General features: G+C 31.0%; 1 protein-coding gene and 1 long non-coding RNA gene across 2 annotated transcripts in view; one reads left to right on the top strand and one right to left on the bottom strand.

The window, feature by feature from the left end:
• Positions 1–6,300: 6,300 nt before the first annotated feature.
• LOC123275441 overlaps positions 6,301–24,693 on the bottom strand; it is a 145,285-nt gene continuing 126,892 nt past the window's right edge. Inside the window, exons 5-8 of the mRNA XM_044743581.1 lie at positions 18,887–19,072; positions 9,675–9,834; positions 8,177–8,469; positions 6,301–8,064 (exon numbers count right to left, since the gene is read on the bottom strand). Of these exons, the coding sequence (XP_044599516.1) occupies positions 7,489–8,064; positions 8,177–8,469; positions 9,675–9,834; positions 18,887–19,072 (1,215 nt within the window). The 3' untranslated portion in view covers positions 6,301–7,488. The remainder of the gene's footprint in view (positions 8,065–8,176; positions 8,470–9,674; positions 9,835–18,886; positions 19,073–24,693) is intronic.
• LOC123275442 overlaps positions 20,611–24,693 on the top strand; it is a 46,539-nt gene continuing 42,456 nt past the window's right edge. The window contains exon 1 of the long non-coding RNA XR_006511684.1: positions 20,611–20,683. This is a non-coding gene — a long non-coding RNA (uncharacterized LOC123275442). The remainder of the gene's footprint in view (positions 20,684–24,693) is intronic.

Here is a 24,693-nt window from a genome sequence, read left to right as displayed (position 1 = left end):
GAGAGAGGGTTTGAGAACTCAAAGGGGTGGAGCGGTTGACGGCAGTCTCCTCTCCGCATTGAGAACCGAGAGCGAGAGCAGGATGAACATCAACAACGAGTATCGGAAAACCAGTCAACACATCCGACTGTTTCTCACTCACAAGTGAGCAGCTAACTCCTATCACATCTCATCCCCTGCTGACTGCCCTACACACATGCCTTTATTCACCAGTCTGCTGCGAGTTTCGTGGTGTACTAGCTCTTGCCGAAGGGAATTTCGGTGGAATTAAATGTGAATAGACCGGGACTCTCAAGAATGTTGGAAACAGGACTCTTCTCAAGAGCTACACTGTCATCGGGCCCGCAAATCTTCGTTTATCTTATGTTTGTAAACAGTTTTGGGCTTCAACAAAATTTTTCCATGCATTCGTTATCCAGAAAATAATCGTAAATACATTTTTTTGTTTTTTATTAATGTGTTTTATCTTATTCTTCTTGGTCAATTCTGTAGTATGCTAAGAGAAAAAGATTGAAATTTTCTTGATACAAAAACATATATTCTTGATAATTATTGAGAGTATATTTTATTGTCTGAAGAATTGGTCGAAGTGATCAAAATAATTTTTTGATTTTTTTAATTTTCTTCCTTTTAACTTAATTTTTATGGTTCAAATAATTAATTTTTTGTTTTATCGATAACTAATAAAGACAACAATTCATCAAGATAATATTATTTCTAAAAATTTAATTTTTTTTACCTAGATGGATTATTTGTATGAGTCATATAATTTATTCATTGATTTGCTAATTAAAAATAAATCTAATTTCTGTGCTATAAATTAATTTGAATATGTTTATTTTACTGATTGCAGAGAAAATTAAATCAAAAGTATAACATTGTACTGAGTAAAATGAAACATATATTGTATTATTGTTGGATGCAGTACAATTGATTGATATTTGAGTAATGAAGATTGAAAAGAAACGAATATTATTTATACGTATGAACATACTGTTTTTCTATTGTGTATTTCGATATCTCCGTGGATTAAAAGGTGATAGTATCAATGTAATATTTACAAAAATAATTTAAATAATAATGATTATGTCCATGTATAGAATATATTAATGTACAAAATGATACAAAGGTAGCACAGAAATTTGATTTTTCAAACGAATGGTAAATTGACACATGAACCATGGAATTCAGTACGCACCAACTCACACGGCAATATCACCCTTTCGATAATTTGAGCGCGATATCGCGGTGTTGTTGTCAGCCAACAATAAAATCGGGTCCAGCCGAATGCACTTTTCAAATAAATCATACAGCGAGACGTGAACTGGAAAAAACCTTATACATTATATATTATATATATATATGTATAGAAATTACCAATGACCAAGTGAGCCCATCCAGTACACAGCACACGATAACGCCGTTTATCAACCTGGTTACATTTATTATTTATCGCAAAAATATCCCTATAAATATACATTAAGCCAGCATCTGTATTAATTCATTAAATATGTACCTAATAATTCATATAATCTCAATCCCTATTATAATTACACGACATAATAGTTTTTCTATTCAAATAGTTTTGAAAAACAAAAAACCCCAATAACCAAAAACAGATAGATTTAATTTAGATGGAAATCAAATAAATATTCATCGCACTTTGGAACATTTTTTTTTTAAATCAACAAATCCCGATCTCACTCAACTAAAGCCTCGATATCAATCTTCATAAAAAAAAAAAAAAAAAATAGCAACTAAAAAAATAAAACCATTAAAAGAAAAATATTATTATTATTTTAAAAGTACTTCATCAAAGCTCTCAAAATTTCAATCCCGATAAAAATCAAACTAATGTATTTTCATTTTCCTATCAAAATCAAACAATCTCACGTGCGTAAACATAAAAAACAAACAAATAAACTAAAATAAAAAAAAAATGTCGCATCAAAAAAACCGCGTAACCGAATAATTTCCACTTGTCGTATTGGTATCATAATTGATGGACGATAACTGATTGGCCAATCGTTCTGAATCTATCCGTCCTGCCCGAGAACTTTTTTTATCCCATCAACGCAATTAAACATCAACATGCATCAAATACTGCAAAAATAGAGTTTTACCTCGCATTAGCTTTTTATGACGTTTATTCATTTTTATTCAGTAATTGTTGGAATGGAATTCAATACCGAAAGTAATACCTTGTCGATGGGGTTGAAAATCGTTAAAATTTTTCAATGGTTGTACTAATTCGACGAAAAAATTGAAACAAACAACAACCACAATAGTCAATAGGGGCTTATTTTGGCAACCAATTTGAAGTGAATGTTACCAAATAAATGTCAAAATATCTAATGATTTGATTTTGAGTTATATCATGCATCATGTTCCAAGGAGATGGTGTGGGTGTGGATTGGTAGCAGGAGCAACGGAAAAACATGTACACTAGTTATTCATTACCGGTTTTTACAGAGACGACGCATATTTACGGTTCAAACGGGGGAGTAATGGGGGAGTTGTACTCAGCTACTGCTACCGTTACTACTCAGCGATATAACCACCCCTACAACGCCATTCTACAATGCTATGGTATTGATTTAAAAGAGTACATTCGTGTTTTCATAATGTTGTATCTCTATATGTAGTGTGTAGGCATCGACGCCCACTTTACCCTACTGTGTTGTAAAACCCAGCGCTATCCGCAACCCCTAAACGAATGAACGAGCTGGTAGGCACTTTTGGCACCCCCCCCCCTCATGATATTACCAGTGCAGACTGTCCAATTAAATCTTCACTAATCGTTGATTAAATGTCACTGCTGTCTTTTTTTTTTGCTTTTCTTTTTATTTTATGTTTAAAATCACAGGCTTTAATTAATTACTTCGAAACTGGATTTATATTGACATTATTTTCGAATCATTAAATTTTTTAGGCGACCAAGTTATTTTCGGTTGTTTTGACAGTTTTTTTACTTGAGCGATTCGTTAAATTAGTGATTGGACGTGAAGCAACTGGGTAATATCTTCCGCAATGCGGTGAACTCAATTGTTTGCTTGTTATGATTCAAAATATATTTTAATTCATTCAATTGATCTGTATCTGTAAATTTGAACGAAACAAGTAATTAAAAATTTGCAGAATTTTACGCTATAAATTTCAATCCAAAAATTAAGAAGGATTTAAAGCTAAAAGGGTTAGTTTGTAGTGTGTATTAAAATGTCTATAAAAAGGAGAGTAGATTGGAAGGGATAGGTATTATGAGAGCTTTTTACTATTGATTATAGAATTAAAAACGCGCATGTATAATTCGATGAGTCGCGATTCGTTTTGTATTTTAGTGTTGGCGGCGCGCCACGATTTAATACACTCGTTATTTTGTTATCTGTAGTGCGATGTTCCACAGACAGGTGGCGGTAAATGAAAATTTTTTTACCCTTGCAAGCTACCCTCGAACCAGTGGTAAAGCTCAGGATATGTTCCGACAGATGAAAGCTTTTTCAGAGGGTGAAACAGAAACCTTCAAGGTGGTTACCAACAGTTACTAATTATCTGTCGTTGTAATTATATCTTCCTGTCATTTATTTGTTCGCGAAATATTGATTTTGGTTTTATTATAAAAAATGATTACTTATATAATAATTTAAAACTTTTATAGTTGATTGAATTACTTAAGTAATGACGGCATAATACTAATGTCACAAGAATTTAATAACTGATTAATTATGAGAAGTAATTAACCAACCGCAGTAAAAGTCAATGGCCCCAACTTTACGGGTTACAACATTTGATTTAAGTTAAATCTTTTCGTTTTTATTTCTAAAATATTTGAACAAGTTGAGTTTATTATCAGTCATTCTTTGTGATAATTTGACTAATTATATAGATTAACATTTTAAAATTAACTTTGAAATTTCTGTGAAGAAATAAGCTAGTATGTTTTATTTTATTTTATTTTTGAACTTTACTGAAGAATTATATTTTGCAAGAAACTAATTGAAGTGAAGTCTAGCGTTCGAATAAAAATATTTTAAATTCAGCCCGACCCCTAGTACAAATAAAGTTATGCATTAAAATTTATTTCCATTAAAATTGTGAATATACTTGAAAAATTAAAGGACAAGAAAATATGGTTAAGATGTCTTCGTAAGACCTCTGTTGATTTTCTAGATGGAAGAAGTAAAACAGATTCAATTAACATCTTATTCCAGAAAATGTAAATGTTTCCTTTTGATTTTAAGCTTCTTAGTATTTATAAATTTGTTTGATAAAATTTCTAAAGCCCATCCGATTTGATCCAAGTTCACTAAGAACTTCAAAGTAACGTAAATTTGATGCACATTATTATTTCAGCTCAAGCAATTTAAATGTCAAGCTTAAAAACAAATTGTGGAATAAATCAGGATGAAAAACACTAATATTCAGCATCAGTTATTTATTTAACATATATATTATTTATAATATAAAGAAAGAATAATTTGTTTTATTATTAATAATAATTACATTTTATGATTCCATTGAGCTATAATATTAATAATCACTTTATAATATTTTATATAATTATAATTAATATTTAATAAATACACTTATACAATAATAAGCCTTAAACATACACGAGATGTAGAATTTTATATAAAATCTTTATAATTAGCATTCTCTTATTTTAAACGCCCTAACTCTATTTGATTAATTTTACATAAGGCTAAAATATAATTAATTATGCAAAATTTCATTACTTATTGATTGATTTATAAATATTAAGGAACAAATAAACGATAATAGTGACGCTGTCTATTAATTTAACTCTATATGACATTAAAATGTGTCGTAAAAATTTACTAAAAAATGAAGAGTAAATAAAAATTTTATCGTTTATTAAGAAAGATTTTCTATTCACGTCTACGGAAATCTTATAGTATTTATTTATACTTTATACTTTTCAATATATTTACGACGACACTATCGAGTAAAGTGACTATACACAGATGTATTTAGTTCTTAAAATTTATGCTAATGTATAATTTCAAAAAAAATTTAATAGAATTGAAAAGTGGTTGAAAGGATAGACGCACATTTGACAAAAATACGTACGTCAGAGTATGAGCTGGTAAAGTAATTACAAACATTAACCGTCACACAAGCAATTAGTCATTTAACAACGATAATAATATGTTTGTAATGTACAATAATATACAACAGAAGCATATAAAATTTGAATTTCATAACGTAGTTTATTACATACATAAAACAGAGATATAAATATCGAGCTGCAAACATTCAATTAGAATAATATTTCTTTTTTTATTTATTATTAATATTATTATTAGTAGTAGTAGTGTTAATATTAATATAATAGTTATTTAATACTCAAGAAACTATTTTGGCACTAGAATCCACGTTAAGTGATCTATAGCTCCGATTAAAAATAAATTAAAAACTTTATATTTTTTTTTCCTTATTTTTATTTTCTACTAAAAAAAATCAGTCCCGAAAATTTCCACGTTCATGAATATTGAACTTACTGATGACGAAAACTATGACAAACATATTCTAGTTTTTTTTTTAATAATACTGCATCGTAATATATATATATATATTTTTTTCATATACTCTGAGCATGTACACACTTTTTTGTACACCAAAAATGAATTTTACAATTGAAATATTTTTAATATTTAGTGAGTATGGCACATAATACTTAATTAGTACAAGTGATTTATCTACAACTCAATTACAAATCAACCTTAAATTCACAATGATAATAATGATAACGATAATTATAATTATAATTAAGGTTAATATTAAAGTTTAAAAAATTACGCATATCAAATCATTACACACGATTACAACATTTTAATATTTTCTTTCACTCTTATCAGAGTTGAATAATTTAATTAACATAATTTCTTCTTTTTTTTTTTTTATCACAACCACAATAAATATTCAAATGAACTTTTTTCGATATTTTCGTTTTAAATCTTACACAAAAAATATACACATCAATTCAATTATATTATTATCATAAACTCACTCGTCTCGTACAAGTTTAGCTAATCATTTTTCGTAGCGATTTATTTTTTTTTTTACAATGTTTGGATAATTTTTACAGAATATTTAGCAAATTGAGGAAAAATAAGATACTGACGGTAAATAAAGACTTTTTCCTGTTATTAATTGGCGTATTTTAGATCAAGAGTACAAAAATAATAAATTCAATTTTATACTTAATGTAAAAAATAAAAACTGAAAATTATTTGGTAATAAAAATTTGATTTTTACTTTCCATAATTATTAAAATAAAAATTGAAAAGATCAAAACTGTAGTCACTTTAAACTTAAAAAGCAAATTACGCAGAAGATTGTTCCATTTTAAATGAATAAATAATTATTTGATTGGATACAAGAGAATTCGGGTAATGATATAAATACAAAAAAAGGAAATGAGTCTGGTAGCAATTGAATAGCAGAGAGTATGACACCATCAGTCTCTATGACTGTAAATCTGCATTCATACACTCATCATAGCGCCTGTTATAGTTCCCGAGCCCTTGTGCTCACTCACAATGTGCATGAGAACAAAATTAACGCTATGGCACGGTAAAACGAGAGTTGTATAGCGTTGGAAGGATCTATGAGTAGGCTACGAGTGAGTCTGTGACGACTACGACGATCACGAGAACGTACAACGAGTTCGTTAGTCTCGATTGTTCTCAGCCTTGACGTCGGTTCATGCAGTTCATTCTCCCGGATTTTATTCATCCAACTCTTGAATCTCTGAACTCACGTTCTCACTAGTAGACAAGAGACGGGGCTGAAAAAAGTAACCTCCAAAAAATCCAAAACGAGAACGAAAGAATCGTCAGACGTAGACGGCACTAGTCGTGGTTTCGCTCGTATCTTTCACACAATTCAAATCGTTTTTTCCTCAGATTTAGCCAATTTGTCCCCACGATAGGAAAAATCCGACAGCCTTTCTTTCGTGTCTTTCACAGTCCCATTATCAATGAATTCCTCATCGATCCACCGGAATTCGTCTGACACCGTATATTCTCACATACACACCTCAAACCAATGCGTCTTTGTCTTGTTCTCCGATAACTTTGCCCTGATTTATCAGTCATGCTCTTAAAAAATTCTTATCTCTGAAACAATAAATTTCTTATTTCAAACTTAAAAACTTCACTTCCTTTTCCATCCTTACCGATAAAATATATATAATAAAAACAAAAATATAAAATAATAAAATAACCCCGCGCGTGATTAATCATAAAATGGTATAACTCATTTTTAAAATTATTCCAACACATTTCTGTGTCAAATATTTATAATACAAATTTGTGTTATCGTTCGTTGGATATTTTATGTATTACTATTATTACTCTTATTATCCCTATAATTAATATTGTAAATAGTTATTATTATTATTTTTACTTATTACTAATACTTATGAATGCAACGATTACTATAAAAATCCCTCATTTTTATCAGGGATTAACTTTCTTTCTCGTCAATTGGACTAACTTCATTTTGTAATAATTCAAACTTGGGAGTTAAACCTGGGAGTATACTAGTCTTTAATTGACTGTATATGTCGATACCTTTCTTGCGATCGATATCGAGGGTGTCCTCGATGAGTCGGGGTGGAATGCTGTTGGTACGTTTATGACAGGGCACGAAAACACTGCCCTCGGGTTTCTGGTCACCGCAGACAGTTTTTAAATTTTTATTCAACTCTGAAGGAGATAATAGAGTAACGTTACCAAATTTGTTATTTATATTATTATCATTTACTGATAATTTAATATCCTCGTGTATATCATCTTTGAAAAGCGCCCCGGTGATTATTGGCTTGCTGTTATTACAAGTCTGGTGGCTATGCTCGAGTTTATCGTAATCTCCGATCAAACTTTTACGCTCCATACTCTCGAGTTTATTTGGAGTGGCACCGTTAACTTGCAAATTTGGATTTGATCTGACGGTGTCAGTTGAATTACTCGCGTCTGTTGAATCTTGATGCTCCAGAGATGAATTCGAGTCTAACGAGCTGTCGAGATTGTTTAATTTTTTCTGAAAAAAAAAATAATATTAATATTAATATTATTACTTTGCTCACTTGATGCGCATAATTATAATTCAATGGAAGTAAATAAACTGAGGGTTAAGGACATTGAATACTCACGTATTCATTGCTGTCTTTGTCCAGGTTCGAGTTGTCGCACTCGTTTAAGAGTGTTTTCTCGGTGTCAGGTGATTTATCGAATTCCACCCACTTGGATACGCCTTCTAAGTCCCGAGACACGAGGTCATTCATGTAATTACTGCCTTCATACATATATCCTAACTGGGCAGCATCGTATTCCATTTGATTCCCATAGCGGTAACTGTGGTTTACCGAGCCACGACTGGCTATTGAGAGATCCGATTGAGATAATCCTGTGTTGATACTACCAAATAACTTTGTTGTATTGAACTCTGAAATTTAAATTATCATTAGTATTATTATTATTGCTATTAATTATTATTATTATTATTGCTTCTTAATAGAAACTTTAATAACTTATATAATATTACTTCATATAAATTCATTTTATTAAGTTTAAATTAATAATACTCCAATTTTTTAAGGTTTGATATTTTTCAAAGTTATCAGTGAAAAACTTTTATATAAAAAAATTAGAAAACGGTTGATTCTAAAGGCCATCCCTGCAACTTCCCGCTAATTCCGTTAATACCTGGCCGCTTTTTGAGCTCTTTCTGAGCTCAAAAGTACAATCTGTGTGTTGTTTTAAGCTCTCCGAGCTCAAAAGATACCTTTTCTATGCTTTTGAGCTCTTTGAGCTCAAAAATCTGATAGAAGTTTCATAGGACACTATTTTTAGAATGTTCATACCGCAATAACTTTTGAATGAATGAACCGATTTTTACGCGGTTGGCGGCATTCTACGTAGTTTTTAAGCTTTATAAATAATTTCTAAGTTTCAATTGGTCAAACTATAAATTTCGAGTAACTCTGAAAAACACTTTTTTTCGGTTTTCTTTCGTTCACGATATCTCTCGAACGAATCAACCGATTTTGACCGGATTGGCGGCGATCGACGTGGTTTTAAGGTTGAGAGCTGATTAGTTTTTGGAATCGATCGGTTGAGCCGTTTAAAAGTTATCCCAAAAACCACTTCAGAAAAATTTTTTTCCTACTTCTTTTTAGATTTCTCCAAATTTCTCAAAATCTATCGGTCCGAATCGGTTCAAATTAACAGAAAATCTGAGTTTGGCGAAGCCCTTTCGAATGGCACCAACCGCGATGAAATCGGTTCAACTGTTCAAAAGTTATAAGAGGTTTACAAACTTATACACACACACACACACACACACACACACACACACACACACACACATACAGCCGCCCGGACACCATCGCGGGAAAAGTCAGGGAAGCTTCCTGTGACCTTAAAACGTCGAGATCTGATGAAAACTCAATTTTCGAAAAACGGGTAAACCAATAACTTCCCGATTTTTGAAAATTTTCAATTTTCTTAGCGGGAAGTTAAAACCATACAAAGCTACGGAAGTTCTTCATTCAAGTTAATTAATTAAAAACATTTTTTCTCTTTAAAAAATTCAATTCCAACGAGCAAAATAATTATTAAAGTTTTTTAACAATCAATTAATATATTAACCTAAAGAACGATCCTCAGGGATTTCTTCTCGATGAACCAGTGCTTGCTGATCAGTAACTCTCCCCGTAATATCATCAATAGACCCAGTATTAATATCCACATCGTCCTTCAAGTATTTAGGCTGCACTTCAACCACAAACGAATTATCACTCATTGCCATCTGTAATCACAATATATTTTTAATTAATACTTGACCTAATTTTCATCTCAAAATAGTAAATTAATAATAAGATATAATGAAGGTACAAAAAGAAGTAATCAATGACATGTAATAGATATTGGAGTGTAACATATGTTACCTATGTCAAAGGGGATTGTAACGAAGCTGATAAACTCTAATAACGACATATACTATCACGTAGCTTCTTATCGAGTTAAATCATCCGGGAGAAAGTTCTTGTGTACATTCACAAGAGTATAGCGTTAAGGGTCTGTAGGTTAACGGTGGTCGGGTTGCTCTATGTATTATATACATCAGTATATATACTGAACACCACATCCATACGTCCGTAGATATATAAGAGAGTAATAATGTGTAAGGAGAGAACAGAAGTGAGGGTCGATATCTCAGAGGTAGGTCAGTGAGATCCACTCTCTGTTCCTTCATTGGAGCTTTCGTGCGTAACACCACCGAGTACACACTCCACCAGACATCCGGGACATCGATCTGGTGTTTAGTCGTAACCCCAGATTCTCTGCCCACCCTATCTCATGCCAGTCTACCGGATAAAATAATACATTTATATCCATACATGTATATCTATATATGTTCGAGCGTTATTTTCGGACATTCAGCATAGAACTTAGAAGCCATATTGGTGGTAGCAATATCTGGAGCCGAGTCTCCTTTTACTTGGTTCTAGCTTATTTGAACGTCGGTTCTATTCCCGGACTTTCTCGGCAGGTAGTTGGTCCTGATGTTGTTTTACTGTTAAGTTTACTTGTTTGGATGTCTTCGAGACATCTCGAGCAGCCTTAGATGGCTTTTACCCGCCACAGACGTTGATATATCCCATTCATTTCACGTGACAGTCACGGGCATATATATGCTACTGTTAAGAGTACGAACCTAAAGAGAGATGTATGTGTACGTGGAAGACGTATATATGAGAGAAAACAGAGTGAGGGATACCTACAGCTTCGATAAATGTCCCACGAAATAGCTTCGGTTACTTGTTGGAACCGGTGAGTAATTGAACACTGAAATTTACAGAATAGTATGTAATGAGTTTCTGCTATTTTACTAGCAAGTCTAAAGTTTACGTTTAATTATCGTTAAGACGAGGAATTAAAGCTCTGTACCTATAACTGATGCTGTGTTTTATTAAGATTTTCATTTGGGAGAGTGCGAGATTATTTCTTTTGATGGGTTATAAAAATTTCTTAAATAGTCTTTTATAAAGAACTAGCAGTTCGCCCCGGCTTCGCACGGGTATTTAATAATTTTCAAATTATTCATAATATAAGATAGCCTATGTCACCCGGGGATAGTGTAGCTTTCCAACAGTGAAAGAATTTTTCAAATCGGTTCAGTAGTTTTGGAGCCTATTCAATGCAAACAAACAAACTAACAATCAAATCTTTCATCTTTACAATATTAGTATAGATGAAGACGATTATTTTATAATGTTGAAAGAAAAAGTTTTCTTTATTAATAAAATTTTTATACAGAATTTAAAAGAGTTAGCTTTTACTAATTAATGTATCGTAGAACTTAGAATCTTTCTTTTGTGTATTGATTTTTTTTCAAACAACCAAAAAAGCAGACCTTGAATCTCCATTCAACCGAAATGTGTCACAATAGTTGTATACGGTCAGCCGATTTTAATTTAGAGTTATTGATAGTACCTATATCGCTTATTGATATCCGATAATTAATTCTTGATGCATGAAACTCAAGTTCAATAATAAATATTTTGTCTTTTTAAATTTATGTATAAATATAATTTACTTATTTAGAAGTAGACTGGTAAACTATTTTTGTTGTTGATAAATAAGTTCCTGCCTGCATGGTTATGTACGATGCATTATTATGAAATGACTTTCCCGTCGAAGTTGGTGGTGTCTAAAGCTGTTCGTCGTACTAAAAGCGACATGGAGAGTTAACACAACAAGTATCTGTCTTAGTACACCTTATCTCTCTAGCAGGGAATGAGATTTATGTCAGAAAGCATCATTTCTATTGTACTCTTTTTCTTTTTACACTCGAGAAGTAATCTCATAAAATATAAAAAAATATATATATGAAAACAGCAGAGGGAATTGTATAAAAAAAACTAAGCAGAATGTCCAATAAAAAAATGACTTATATAACTGTCAGGATAATATAATAAAAAAAAGTTTAATAATAAAAATCCAGAGGCCAGCTCAAGAGCGAACAAGCGCCAATTGTAGAAAGATGAATTGTACAGTTAATTTAAAAGTATTACAGAGCTGAAAATTTCATCAAATTTCATTGTTTTTTTTTTTTTTTTTTAATGAAAAATTCCAGTGTGTAATTTCGCTACAAAGAAAATTAAAATTGATCGCTGTCTAACATTTGCTGAAATAAATAAGTAGGAAGTTCAAATTCAGATTTTCAGTGATAAATTAGCATCACTTTCTGCGAAAATGTTTAACATTTTATGTTATCACCGCTGAGCCCCTATTGCCTCGGAGTCGTGGTTTTGGCATCGGCCGAAAGCTCTAGTAGGCTGATTTGAACGTTTTAATTTACTGGAGTTGTAAATTTAAATCTTCAGACGATTTTGTCATATTTACGGACTACACTGATAGAAGGATTTGTTTATAGTTAAAAATATTTGTTAATATTTAACAAATCATTAATAAATGATTAGAAGCCATTTTTTAATCCTTAATAAATATTTCGTAATATTTAAAAAGATTTATTAATATTTAATAAATGAATATCAGATTTATTAAATGCAAACAAATCATTTTAAATACTAAATAATATTTGTTTAATACTAAAAAGTGGTCTCTAATAAATGATTTGTTAACTATTAACAAGTATTATTTGGTGCAAATAAATCTTTCTATCAGTGTAGTAGTTGGCATAACAAACCATTTTCTATCACAACAAAAGTATCTCAACAATGATCCTTAAAAATTAATGTCATTGTTTCTCAGTTTTAAATAATTAAGCAATGGTGTGCATTTTTAAGCAATAGAATCAGCCGATAATAATAATATCAATAATTATAATTCATTTGAATAAATACTGATAGAATCAAATTGAAAGATTTTCACTTGCCGTGAATATTAAATGCTTTCTCGCTTATAACGAATAATGTAAATTATGTTTATTGAATCGCTGAATCGTTAACAAAGTTGTTAATTACGACAATCAATTTCTATGGGTCGACAAACTACCAATTCCAACTCACATGATATAATAAATATATCGATTATATGGTTCACTTCGGTGGTAAATCAAGTGAAGGAGGATTGAAAATGCACGATAATTAGAGAATTATTTTAGTCGAGTATGCTTTTATCTTTCCAATAGTCATTAACATGCTAGTGATTCTCAGTTAAATAAAATAAATTCATAAGTATTTAATTGATCCCGAAGTTTTACGGCTCAAGAGTATTAAGTTCGTGAAAACTTGTTAACAACCCTTGCATGATAATCCATTTTAAAGGGCCCTTTCAGTATAGATACTCATACATACATGTGGGTGTGTAAATTTGATCAGCTTCTAGACTAAAGTTACTTTGGCACATAGAAAACTTTGTTGTTAGAACGTTTGCTGCGGGCTCATAATACGTAAGTCCTTTATCACTTAAAATAGTTATAATGTAGGTATAAATCGTTAGCTAGTGCTTCAAGGTTAAATTAATTCAATTTGCATCTACAATGAGCTTTCTCAAGTCACTGTAGTTACATCAAAAGCTCACTTTGTGTAAGTGATTTTAACATTTTATTATTATTAATCAATTAATATTAAAATTTATCAACCGTTTCCTTATCGTATTACAAACTTTTAATTAATTAAATTTCCGATCATTGTTTTAGTATCAGAAATTAATTGAAGAAACGTGATTTAGTTGACCTATTTTTCAAAATTATTTGCAATTCACCGAGAAAATCACAGTATGTTTTCCACTGAATCGATAGTGAATTGGTGAATTGACCTTTGATTATCATTTTTCTTTTTAATTTCTCCACTATTGATTTTCCTTCAAGAGGGAAACATATTTACGGATTTTCTATAACCGTATTTGTCATTCTCCATCCATACTCAGTACGTATTGAGTATTAACTATTAATACGCTTCATATGTCAAAAAAAGGTGAAACTTTTATAGTAAAAAAAAGCGATTTGAATTGTCAAAAAAAGGTTAAGTTCATATGAGTAAAAACAGTAAAGTAAAAATTCCAGTGGATAAGAGATTTATTGAGGCACGTAGTCAGCAACTAGGTTTTTAGCTTTCATCTGGTATCCTTGGAATATTCTACGAGTATGTTCCAACATGATACCAGGCATCAAGCATCTAGAGTATCAGTAGCAGCACCACTGGGACTTTGGTATATCTGAACATCACTATTCGTTGTTTTGTATCTCGGTTTTACTGTAAAAACAAAAATCCCCGCTGGGAATTGTTTTTTTTTTCTTTTTCTGACAGCTATCCATGTCAGAATAACTGAAATACGTGAAAGATCTAGTTGCTGTTCGTTCGTTAACTAGTGCCCAAAGATGCAGTAAATTTCTATCCTTCACATAATTCGTAAGCGTCATTTGTGATTTTTCGAAAAATTAAACATAAATGTCTAAAAAATAATATATGTGATGCTCAAAAAAAATGTTCGGCTGTTCAAAAAGTGTTCTACACTATTTTATCTCTTTCTATATTTTTTATACAATTAAATTTATCAAATTGAAAGAAAAAATGAAAGCCTTTACTCGTTATTTAATTATCGTGATAGATTTACTTATTTTAGGCTACATGGCATTTGCACGAAACCATAAATTGAATTTCGCATGCCATAAAAAGTTCTTTGTCGTAACGATAAAATTTTTTTTAGTTTCATTTTGTTCAGCGGAGTTTGATAGAGGTGATTTTTATTGTGAATAATAAAAAAATAACTTGCTTGGCTACGCGGAAAATTAAATTTAAGTAAGAAAAGTCGAATAAGCTAACAAACATCAGATGGTATTTTAATCCTATTTTTTAACTTTATTATGAACATTAGTTGGTACATATATTAAATCTAAATAAAGAAATTGTGTATTTCCTCGGCTAAACATCTTTTATATTTTCCCGTAACTTTTATTCGTGAACGCTTAAATGTTTTGTCTTGCGCTAAAACGGAGGGAAGCAAACAAGTTTCTTCAAGACGCGGCTTAATTCACTGGGTTGACATTAGTGATCTTGTCAAAGTAGGAGTATTTGCAAGATCGGTATGTATATACGTGTATACGATATTCGAAGTAAACGTGCCGTGGCTTGGCAACAAGCCAACAAGAATATTATGCAAACGTGTTTCGAGCAGTTTGCGCTTTTCTTAAGGGATTTAGAGATGCACAATAACTTTTGACATGATTGCAACGCTTTTAACATTTATTGAAGTTTACTAAAAACTACTGCTTTGTAATATACCTTATGAACTCTCTGTGTCGGAAAATTCACCTATGTAGTACAAGTATAGCTTCAAAAGCAGAGACTTTCAACTCAATGAGCAATCAATTAATTAATTTACCCTTTCTTAGATTTTATACATTCTTTCGCGATTTAATTAATTTCACGTTCATTACATTCGATATTGAAATATTTCATTTGAAAATATTAATTTTTTACTGTCAAAAAAATTACACGTCATTATCATTAAAACCATCTACGCTCTTTAAAAAAACGAACATTCTCTTTACAATAGTTTCATTTTTTCAAACCGTAATTGGAAGCGTTGAAATTAATGGTATCCGTAATTATAATAGTATTTTTAGATCAATCTTATATTTTTTTTAAAAACTCATCATAAAATTTTTCAATAGGAGAATTTGATTCAAGCGCAAATTTACGGACCTATGAATTTGTTAAAAATGCTCTTTAAAAATGATTTGAGTGACTAAGCACGTAAAAAAATTTTTACATTGAAGTCCACTAATGAATTATACACGTACATCGCTATACTAACCTATGTGAACCAATGTAATTTAAATATTGATGGCTTTGAGGAAGCTTAGGTTCCAGAGCCAAATAAATTTTTTATCTATCTATCTATGCAACGAATGTGTACCGATTTTTTCGATACATGAAGTGACTCGGCGGCTTAATTGTCATTAAAAGTTTCAGTATTTTATTTATAAAATAGATCAACCTGAAAATAGTATTACTTTTTTACAATATTTGATCTTCAATAAAAAATCTAAAATATTAATATTAAAAAAAAAATCGTACGACTTATAAATTAAATTAATTGTAAATATTTTTGGTAATAAGCGAAAAGAGGAGATTGAAGAGGTAAGTAAGTAGCTTTGAAAGCGTTAAATTATCGTGAATAGGCCAATTTAAAATCACGGAGCGCAATTTCCCTTTGATGATTTTCCGTAAAAGGGTTACTATTATCTCAATATATAATGTATAGTGAATGTGAAGTCTTAGAGATAGGTATGGCAGGTTTACGCCATCCCGGTCGTTCGGCATCACGTCCTCACAATCCACGCCCTTCCGATGTTCAATAGTTTAACCGGTCTGCCGGCGTCACACTGGATGGTTGAAATGCCAAGTTCACGAATCTCAGGAGAGATGATCCCGCTTCTCCCGGAGGGCATTCTTGTGTCTGCAAGGATGAAGAAGAAGTCGAATAGGAAGAGGAAGAGGAAAAGGAAGAGGAAGCGCATATAACTACTCATACTTCGGCCTTACCAATGAACTACAGGGAGTAGGACTATAAACTGTAACTATAACTATAACTACTATTACGACTATAGCTATGAATATGCCAACGACTTTTGCGATGATGATGATGACAACAAGGTTGATAGGCGGAGATGGAATTGCCTGGTGGTAACCTTAGAACAATCTCCAACAACTGTGAAACTTGGATAGTTGCGAATGAGAATTCCCGGTTATCAAAGTTAAATCACTGACGAATTAGAACGACTCCATTCACACAATATAGATTTCATGACTCGAAAATTGTTATTTGTGTACTTATCAAAGTATGAGTACTCGATTACTTGGCTGTCTGCTCGCAAAAGCTCTACTTGGTAATATTACCATTGAATTAATTTCTCACTTCACTCGGCTTCTGTGTTATGTATACAGTTATACCTCTCTGCACTACTCTTTCATGTGTTTAATATTCACTTGATTCAACTGTCAGATTGTTTTGTATTCATTACTCTTCTCTCGTTATGATATTCGGCTGTTATTTTGCAATCAAACTTTCTTAATTGTCATTCTAATAATTATATTTTGCTCATGGCATCTAAACTTTTGGGTACACAATAGATAATTGTTATAATCTGGGTTTGTTAATGCACTCGTTAGATTTTCGCTCACTTCGCAGTTTTATGCAAAATAATAAAACTCATTTATTTTCTATTTATATTTTTTTCCTTCATAAATATTTCTTAGTATTTAAAAAGATTTATTAATATTTAATAAATGAATATCAGATTTATTAAATACAAACAAATTATTTTAAATACTGAGAAATATTTCTTTAATACTAAAAAGTGGTCTTTAATAAAAGATTTGTTAACTATAAACAAATATTTTTTGGTACAAATAAATCCTTCTATCAGTGTGTTACTGATAGTTTTTTTCTTTCTAAAAAAAATTTTTAGTCTGAATTTATGCGTAGATACTCCGGTGTTATGTATATAATAAAAACGAAGTGCAGAAAATTGATTTTAGCCCCGGGAAGTACCTTGAAAAAAGTAGGAAAAAATTTTTGGGGATTACAGGTGTTTTTAGGTAGTAAAAAATTTTAGACAGTAATTTACCGTATAATGCTGTGTGTGTAACTATACGGTACACATTTTTATGACGTAATTTAATGTGGAGCATTTATCTTGAGAAAAAAAGTTGAACAAAACAAAATAACCTAGCAATTGTGTTTTTGAGTAATTCGTAATATAATTTCATGATACCGTACAAATTTATAATTCTTCACGGTAGATTGCTGCAATTAATTAATATATCAAATAAAATGAGAATTAATAATCTAAAAAAAGATTTAGCAAATATAATAAAGTTCAATTGCACGTGCTCGAGTAACGTCGAGTGTAAATTTTCATGTGTCAAGTGGCTGTTTTAGCTGATAAGCGGAACAAAGTAACTCAACTACTCATTTTATTCAAATTCGTATATATTTTACCGTAACCTGAGAAACTGCACGATTTTATCGATCGTACTCAAGTATGCATGACCATTGTACTCGTGTACATACACTAATGAGCTTACAACAGCGTTAACTTGTTTCATTATAAAATTTACTTTTTGTTTTCCTATTAACTCCACTCAAACTTTATATTCATTTATAATATCATACAGCATACGTATACATAGATATTCGCATAAATTAAGTTGTTATTACTTATTTTAATAAACTTGAGCATTGTTGCCGGTTAGTTATTTTTTGTCGGAACAACTTGCTCGCTCAGTTATTTGCAAACAACATTTTATAAACTCAGGCGTGTCTGAAAGTTGACGCAGTTTGAATTTATACGCTTGCAAGAGAGCTTTTATACATCTTCTCATACATCCACCCATTCCTCTTTTTAGCATTTTCTCATCCTCCATTTAGCTTTTTCCACTTCCTCTGACTTTTCCTCATCCCACCCGTCTCTGACTTACTTTTTCCTCACCATCTTTTGACTTTTTTCTGCCTTGTCATCTGTTCATTGTTCAAAAAAATAAAAAACTAAACGTAATAAAGGGAGAAAAAAGGGTAAAGGAGTTACCTAAAGATAAGAGAGCAGCGTAAGGAAGAATTAAAGAAAAAGTCGTTGGACAAATAAAGGAAAATGGTAAGGAAAGAACCTTGAGAGAATGAAATTGGTGGTTGGAAAAATGAGTGAAAGTAGAACGAAAAGTATCAGAAATAGCAAAGAAGAATAAAGTATATAAAAGGGATTATAATATATATAAAATACAATAAGAGTATAGCATAAGACATACTTATATATAAGTACTACACTAGATATACTTTTATATAAATATATAGTGATATAAAAAGTTTCTTTTTCACGGCATACTTACAGCGCGTTCTTCCGTCTCCACGATGATGTGGTTATTCTTTAGTGTGAGGGTGATGATGTTGCCGTTGGCGTTTTTGCTGGTGTGATTCCCAGGAGATGCAAACTCCCCGTTACCAGCTGCGAGAGCCACTTCTTCCATTACTTCCGTCTCACAGATATACCTTGGTCCATTGAGACCATTCACCAACTGAAAGCAAAGTTGGGGAAAAAGTTTAAGATGATTTTTGACTACTCATGAGCTACTTCTTCATTTGGTACTGCTTCTGAACCCACTGACTAGTGACACTTAAGTTTAAATGGTAACAAGAGACCAAACGTCGAATAAACCATCACGACAAGCGGTTTGTGGAATACCTAAATCACCGTACACTGGATAGAGGGTTGACAGTTGGGATGTGATTATCCCAGCGTTTTCCTATCCTTCTGTAATTTACGGATACACCACACCTTAACCCATCACCGTCTCTATCGTTATCGTTATCATTATCATTACGAATAGCATTATCATTATTGTTATTATCTATCATCGTCGCCATTCTCTTCTAACTACCGGTCACTTCCATTTTGGTGGAACCGACCAGTCAACTGGATAAACTAAACGTAGATGAGTGGACTGGTAAATCACTCGTCGATTAAACTGTAATCGTTTTTCCAATTCGCAAAGTTTTTTTTTGGTACCGAAAAAGCGCATGGAATTCGATTTGATTTTCAATTGTTGCTTTTTTATTTAATTAAATATTTCCAACTGAATTAAGCGAATTGGAATTTTGTTTGTTATGGTTCATGACAATGAGTGCATGTGTGGATGTGGATATTTTTACAGTGTAGCCTCTACATGAGAGCGCGTTGATGAAAAAGCGAAAAAAACGTATAGTTATGTAGATGTATGTGGATGCATGGGCAAAAGGGGAGTGTAATAATAAACAAATGGACAAAAGATTGGTAATGAGTGAAACGAGAGTTTGATGAGAGTGCTTTTGCGATGTAAAATAAACGAGGATGTTTTGCATATTATACAAGTACGGTAGTAGTTTCTAGTATAGCGTAGAACGGAATTTCGATTGGAATTTTAATTATGAGAAGTAGTGGAAAGCGACACACGATGGTAAATTTAACCGCAAATAAGCATGGCAATGAGTTTGAAATGCTCTCTTGCATACTCGTTACTCTGTTTATTGTGTATATAGATGTATCGGTGGTTGTTTTGTGGTTATGTTTAAATTTTACACTTGAATTTAAGCTGATTGTTAGATTTATTGTAACTATGCCAGGTTTTACCAGTTACTTGTTATCGGGATTTTGTATAAATGCTTCACCAAAAGTTTACATTTTATTTTTTTTAATATTTGGAATGTAGTACACGCTAATTCATTTTATTAAAAAATTTTTTAAATATTTTACTTAAAAAAAATGACATTAGTGAAATATTTTATTCTGAAAAAAATTATTTAATTTATATCAATTTGTTTCACATCAAAGGAATGACTATATTCAAGCCTGTTTTATTGAATTAATTAATTAAGATAGAATTCCTTTGTTGCCTTCAATATGAATAGGTTTCAATGAAATTCATTGAATAGGTTTACGCGGAAAATGCGTTTGATCCGACGGGAACTATTTGGTTAATTTAGTTGAATGAATTTTTAATAATTTATTATACTTATATTTCATTCACTGAGAAATTTATTAAATTATAAATATATATATAAATTTTTCAATATTTTTCAGTAAAGAAGAGAAAAACAAATAACAGAATGACGCTATCAGAGGTTAATAAAGAGCAGCGCTGGCGACACGTGTGAGTATATCAAATATTGATTTAATGCATATAGAGCATAGGAGTGAGGATAGGATAGAAGTAATACCTACTCAAACTCAAACTTAAAGTTCGAACGATAAACCACATAATACAATAAGTCGGCGCAATAACAACGCGTGTAAGGAAAGTGCAATGTGCGATAAAAAAAATCACTCGACTATAGAGCGCAAGTGTACTGCAATTTCGTGGAAGTGACACCGTTGCCGGAAGTGGTGACGCGTGATCAACTAAATGATGTATGAGTTTTAGCAGTTGTAGCAATAACAATAATAGTATTAGTAATAGTAGTTGTAGCAGTAGAGTAAAAGTTTGAGTAAGAGTGTTAATCTGAACAAGAAGAAGTATAGCCTAGTTTAAGTATTGCAGTAGTTGTTGTAGTAGTAGAAGAAAGTTCCACGTAATTTATTTACAGAATGACGGATCGCTTAATATACTTTCTGAAGACTTTATTCACACAATAAACTTCTATGGTGTATATACATATCTATTATATTCAAAAACTTAAGATTAAATTCAGTGAAGTTATCGTTTGACGAAGGAATATATTTTTTTAAAATAAAAATAATTGTATAGAAATAGACAGGAGTTATAAATGTGATGAATTACCATTTTACCGACTAAATTTTTTATTCATACCTGTATAAATATTTAATTAATAGCAATCTGAAAATATTTCAACGGAAAAATTCAATATCATAGTTTACATGAATTATTTATTATGACAAAGTATTATCTGAAAATTTTATATTCATCTTTGACTTTTCAATTCTTTACTCATTTTTGTTTTTTTTTTTATCTCCGACACAATTTACTAACAGTCTAAAATTATGATTCAATAAAAATAAAATTATTGTTCTTGAATTATTTATTTTAGGGTGAATATTTTTATTAATTTATAGTCAGGATTACTTCATTATAATCAGTGTAAGCGTAATTTACGCTCTGCATGAGAAATTTAGATTTTTTTTAACCCTCGCGTTTAATTACGATAATGTATTTATTTAGGTAGCAAATACATTTCAATTAAATTAGCTCTAACATGATTCAAATTTATGTATAGAGGATTACAAGTTTAATTTCGAGTCTGAAACTCTGACCTATTTGTCTTGCCTTGAACACGTAACATTCGCATTTCCTTACATAGAAATTTATAAATTTTAACACTGCTAAGTTAGTTTTGTTTCATTATAATATCTGTAACGCTTCAACTTCCAACCACTGAAACATTACAATTTTTAAAATGTCCAAAATTTTTTTAACTTCTTTTGAAAAAATTTTTTTTTTCAGTTTTTTTTAGATTTTTCGAAATCTATCGGTCCGAATCGATCCAAATTGTATCCAAAATCTAAGTTTGGACAAGCCCTTTCGAATGGCACCAACCGCGATCGAATCGGTGGAGCCATTCAATAGTTATAAGAGGTTTACATACTTACATACACACACACACACACACACACACACACACACACACACACACACACACACACACACACACACACACACACACACACACACACACACACAGACATAGTGACACCCTCACGGGGATAGTCAGGGAAGCTTCCTGTGACCCTCAAACGTCGAGATCTGATGAAAACTCGATTTTTGTAAAACGGGGTAAAACCAATAACTTCCAGATTTTTGAAAATCTGAGATTTTCTTAGCGGGAAGTTAAAAATTTTTTTAAAAGTGGTTTTTTTGGAATAACTTTTAAGTAGCTATATCGATCAACTCCATAAACTAATCAGCTCTTAACATAAAAAAACCACGTCGATCGCCGCTAATCCGTTCAAAATCGGTTGATTCGTTCGAGAGATATCGTGCAGGAAAGAAAACCCAAAAAAGTGTTTTTTCGGAATTACTCCGAAATTTATAGTTTGACCAATTGAAACTTAGAAATTCTTTATGAAACTTAAAAAACTGCGTAGAATGCCGCCAACCGCGTAAAAATCGGTTCATTCATTCGAAAGTTATTGTGGTTTGAAAATTCAAAAAATAGTGTTCTATGAAACTTTTATCAGACTTTTGAGCTTAAAGAGCTCAAAAGCATAGAAGAGGTATCTTTTTGAGCTTGGAGAGCTTAAAACAACACACAGATTGTATTTTTGAGCTCGAAGAGCTCAAAAACTTCGTAGATGCAATTTTAAGCGCCCAGGTATTAACGGAATTAGCGGGAAGTTGCAGGGATGTCTTTTAGGGTCAACTGTTTTCCTAATTTTTTGTTTTGTATTCGTTTAACTGTTGAAAAATTTTAATAAAAATAAAAATGTTTACAGAATTTCAAGGTAATGATTGATGATTATGATTAATATTTAAAAAAAAAGTTCAAAATTTTTGAAAAGTTAAATGATAAAATAAAACACTATTGATGGAAATAAATTTAAATTCTTTGAACCGTAAAAACCAATTTCAAAAATGATAATGTTTGCAGAAAAATTTGATTCGGCTTGATAACTTTTCCGCGAGAGTATAAAAAAAAGAAGTCTACTTCCAACAGTCTACAGAACTATTTCAATGTACACAAGACACATGTTCTAACAGTATTCTTTTCAGTTCACACATCCCTTATTGCTTCCGTATTCCCATCAATACTTTCCTATACACATTATTTTCTTTGCTTATTTCAAAGATCCCCGATCTCCGAAATGTATCTATCTATTTTCCGGTACGAGGTCACTGTACCATAAATGTGTATACGTGTACAAAGAATTGGCCTCTATTGACTCGAATTTTTTGCATTTAAATCGCAACTTTCCTACTTTTATATTCTTCAAAAGGTAACTCACTGACACATATACATCCAACAATGATCCCTATTATTCTAATCTTTTCTTTTTCTCTTTGTCTCTGATTTTTCCATTCCACGGTTTTCCAATACTTGGCTTAACTTTACTACTTTCTGCAACAAAAAAATTTGTAGTAGCCGCCTTCAGAAGAAACTTTATAAAAACTAAATAAATAAATAACAATAAATAATAAATGAAATTTATTGTTGCACAATAAATTTCATTTCGGTGAGAATCGACTTTATCGTAAGTTCAGCTTTTAAAAGTATATATTCAATTAATTGTGTTCAGAAAAATGAAACAAGTTGTGTCAAACCAGGTTAAGTATTTATTAATCGTGTTCTGATGCGAATAATGAGATAAATATTTTTCCTGGGATCCTTCCGCTTGAACAAATATATAAAGACTATCAAGCAAAAAATTTGTTTTTTACAAAAAAGCTCATGCATATTTTTGTTTTAAACTCAATATTACCTTTTTTATCTTGCACAACAATAAATAACTTTGTTATATGCTTTGAATAATTATTAATTTTTTATAAATTAACATCAACTACATTTTAAGGAAGTACAAGCACCAAGGCAACTTTTTATAATAAGCTTGATTTTTTTAAATATGAAGTTTAAATATGTCTAAACAAATTCCGAAAATTTGAAAGAGATTGCCCGATCATTTAAATAAATAATTAACTTTAAAGTTGAGCAATTTAACATTGGTCTTATGGGGTAACCTCCAAACATTTTGATACATTTCTGTATTTTTCTCGTAAAACTGTCGGTGAATATTTTTAAAAAACTTATGGATGAAAGTAAGTATATATATATATATATATATATATTAGTCATAAATTTAATTCAAAAAAATTGACACTTGCCCGACTAATCAAAGTGTATTAATTAAAAGAAAAATAAATGCCGCCATTAGCCAATGTTAAATGTATATCTATATATTAAGAAAAATCATATGGTCACTGCTCTCCCCTTACTGCGCTAGAGTCGATACCTATCCCCACCCCGCCTAGCGCTCGTACTTCCTTAAAAATAAAATGAATAAATAAGAAGCTTCTCACTCTATATATTTATTCAATTACTAAATTATTAACAAAAAAAAATTAAATTATTTTATTATTCCGATAAGTAATTACCCAAAAATAATTAAATCAGTGTAAAAATATAAACGATTTATTATCTCAACTAGAAATTT

Source organism: Cotesia glomerata, linkage group LG1 (genome assembly GCF_020080835.1).
Source record: "Cotesia glomerata isolate CgM1 linkage group LG1, MPM_Cglom_v2.3, whole genome shotgun sequence".
Lineage (NCBI taxonomy): Eukaryota > Metazoa > Arthropoda > Insecta > Hymenoptera > Braconidae > Cotesia > Cotesia glomerata.
The sequence above is the reverse complement of the archived record's forward strand: the minus strand, read 5'-3'. Positions and strand labels throughout refer to the sequence as shown.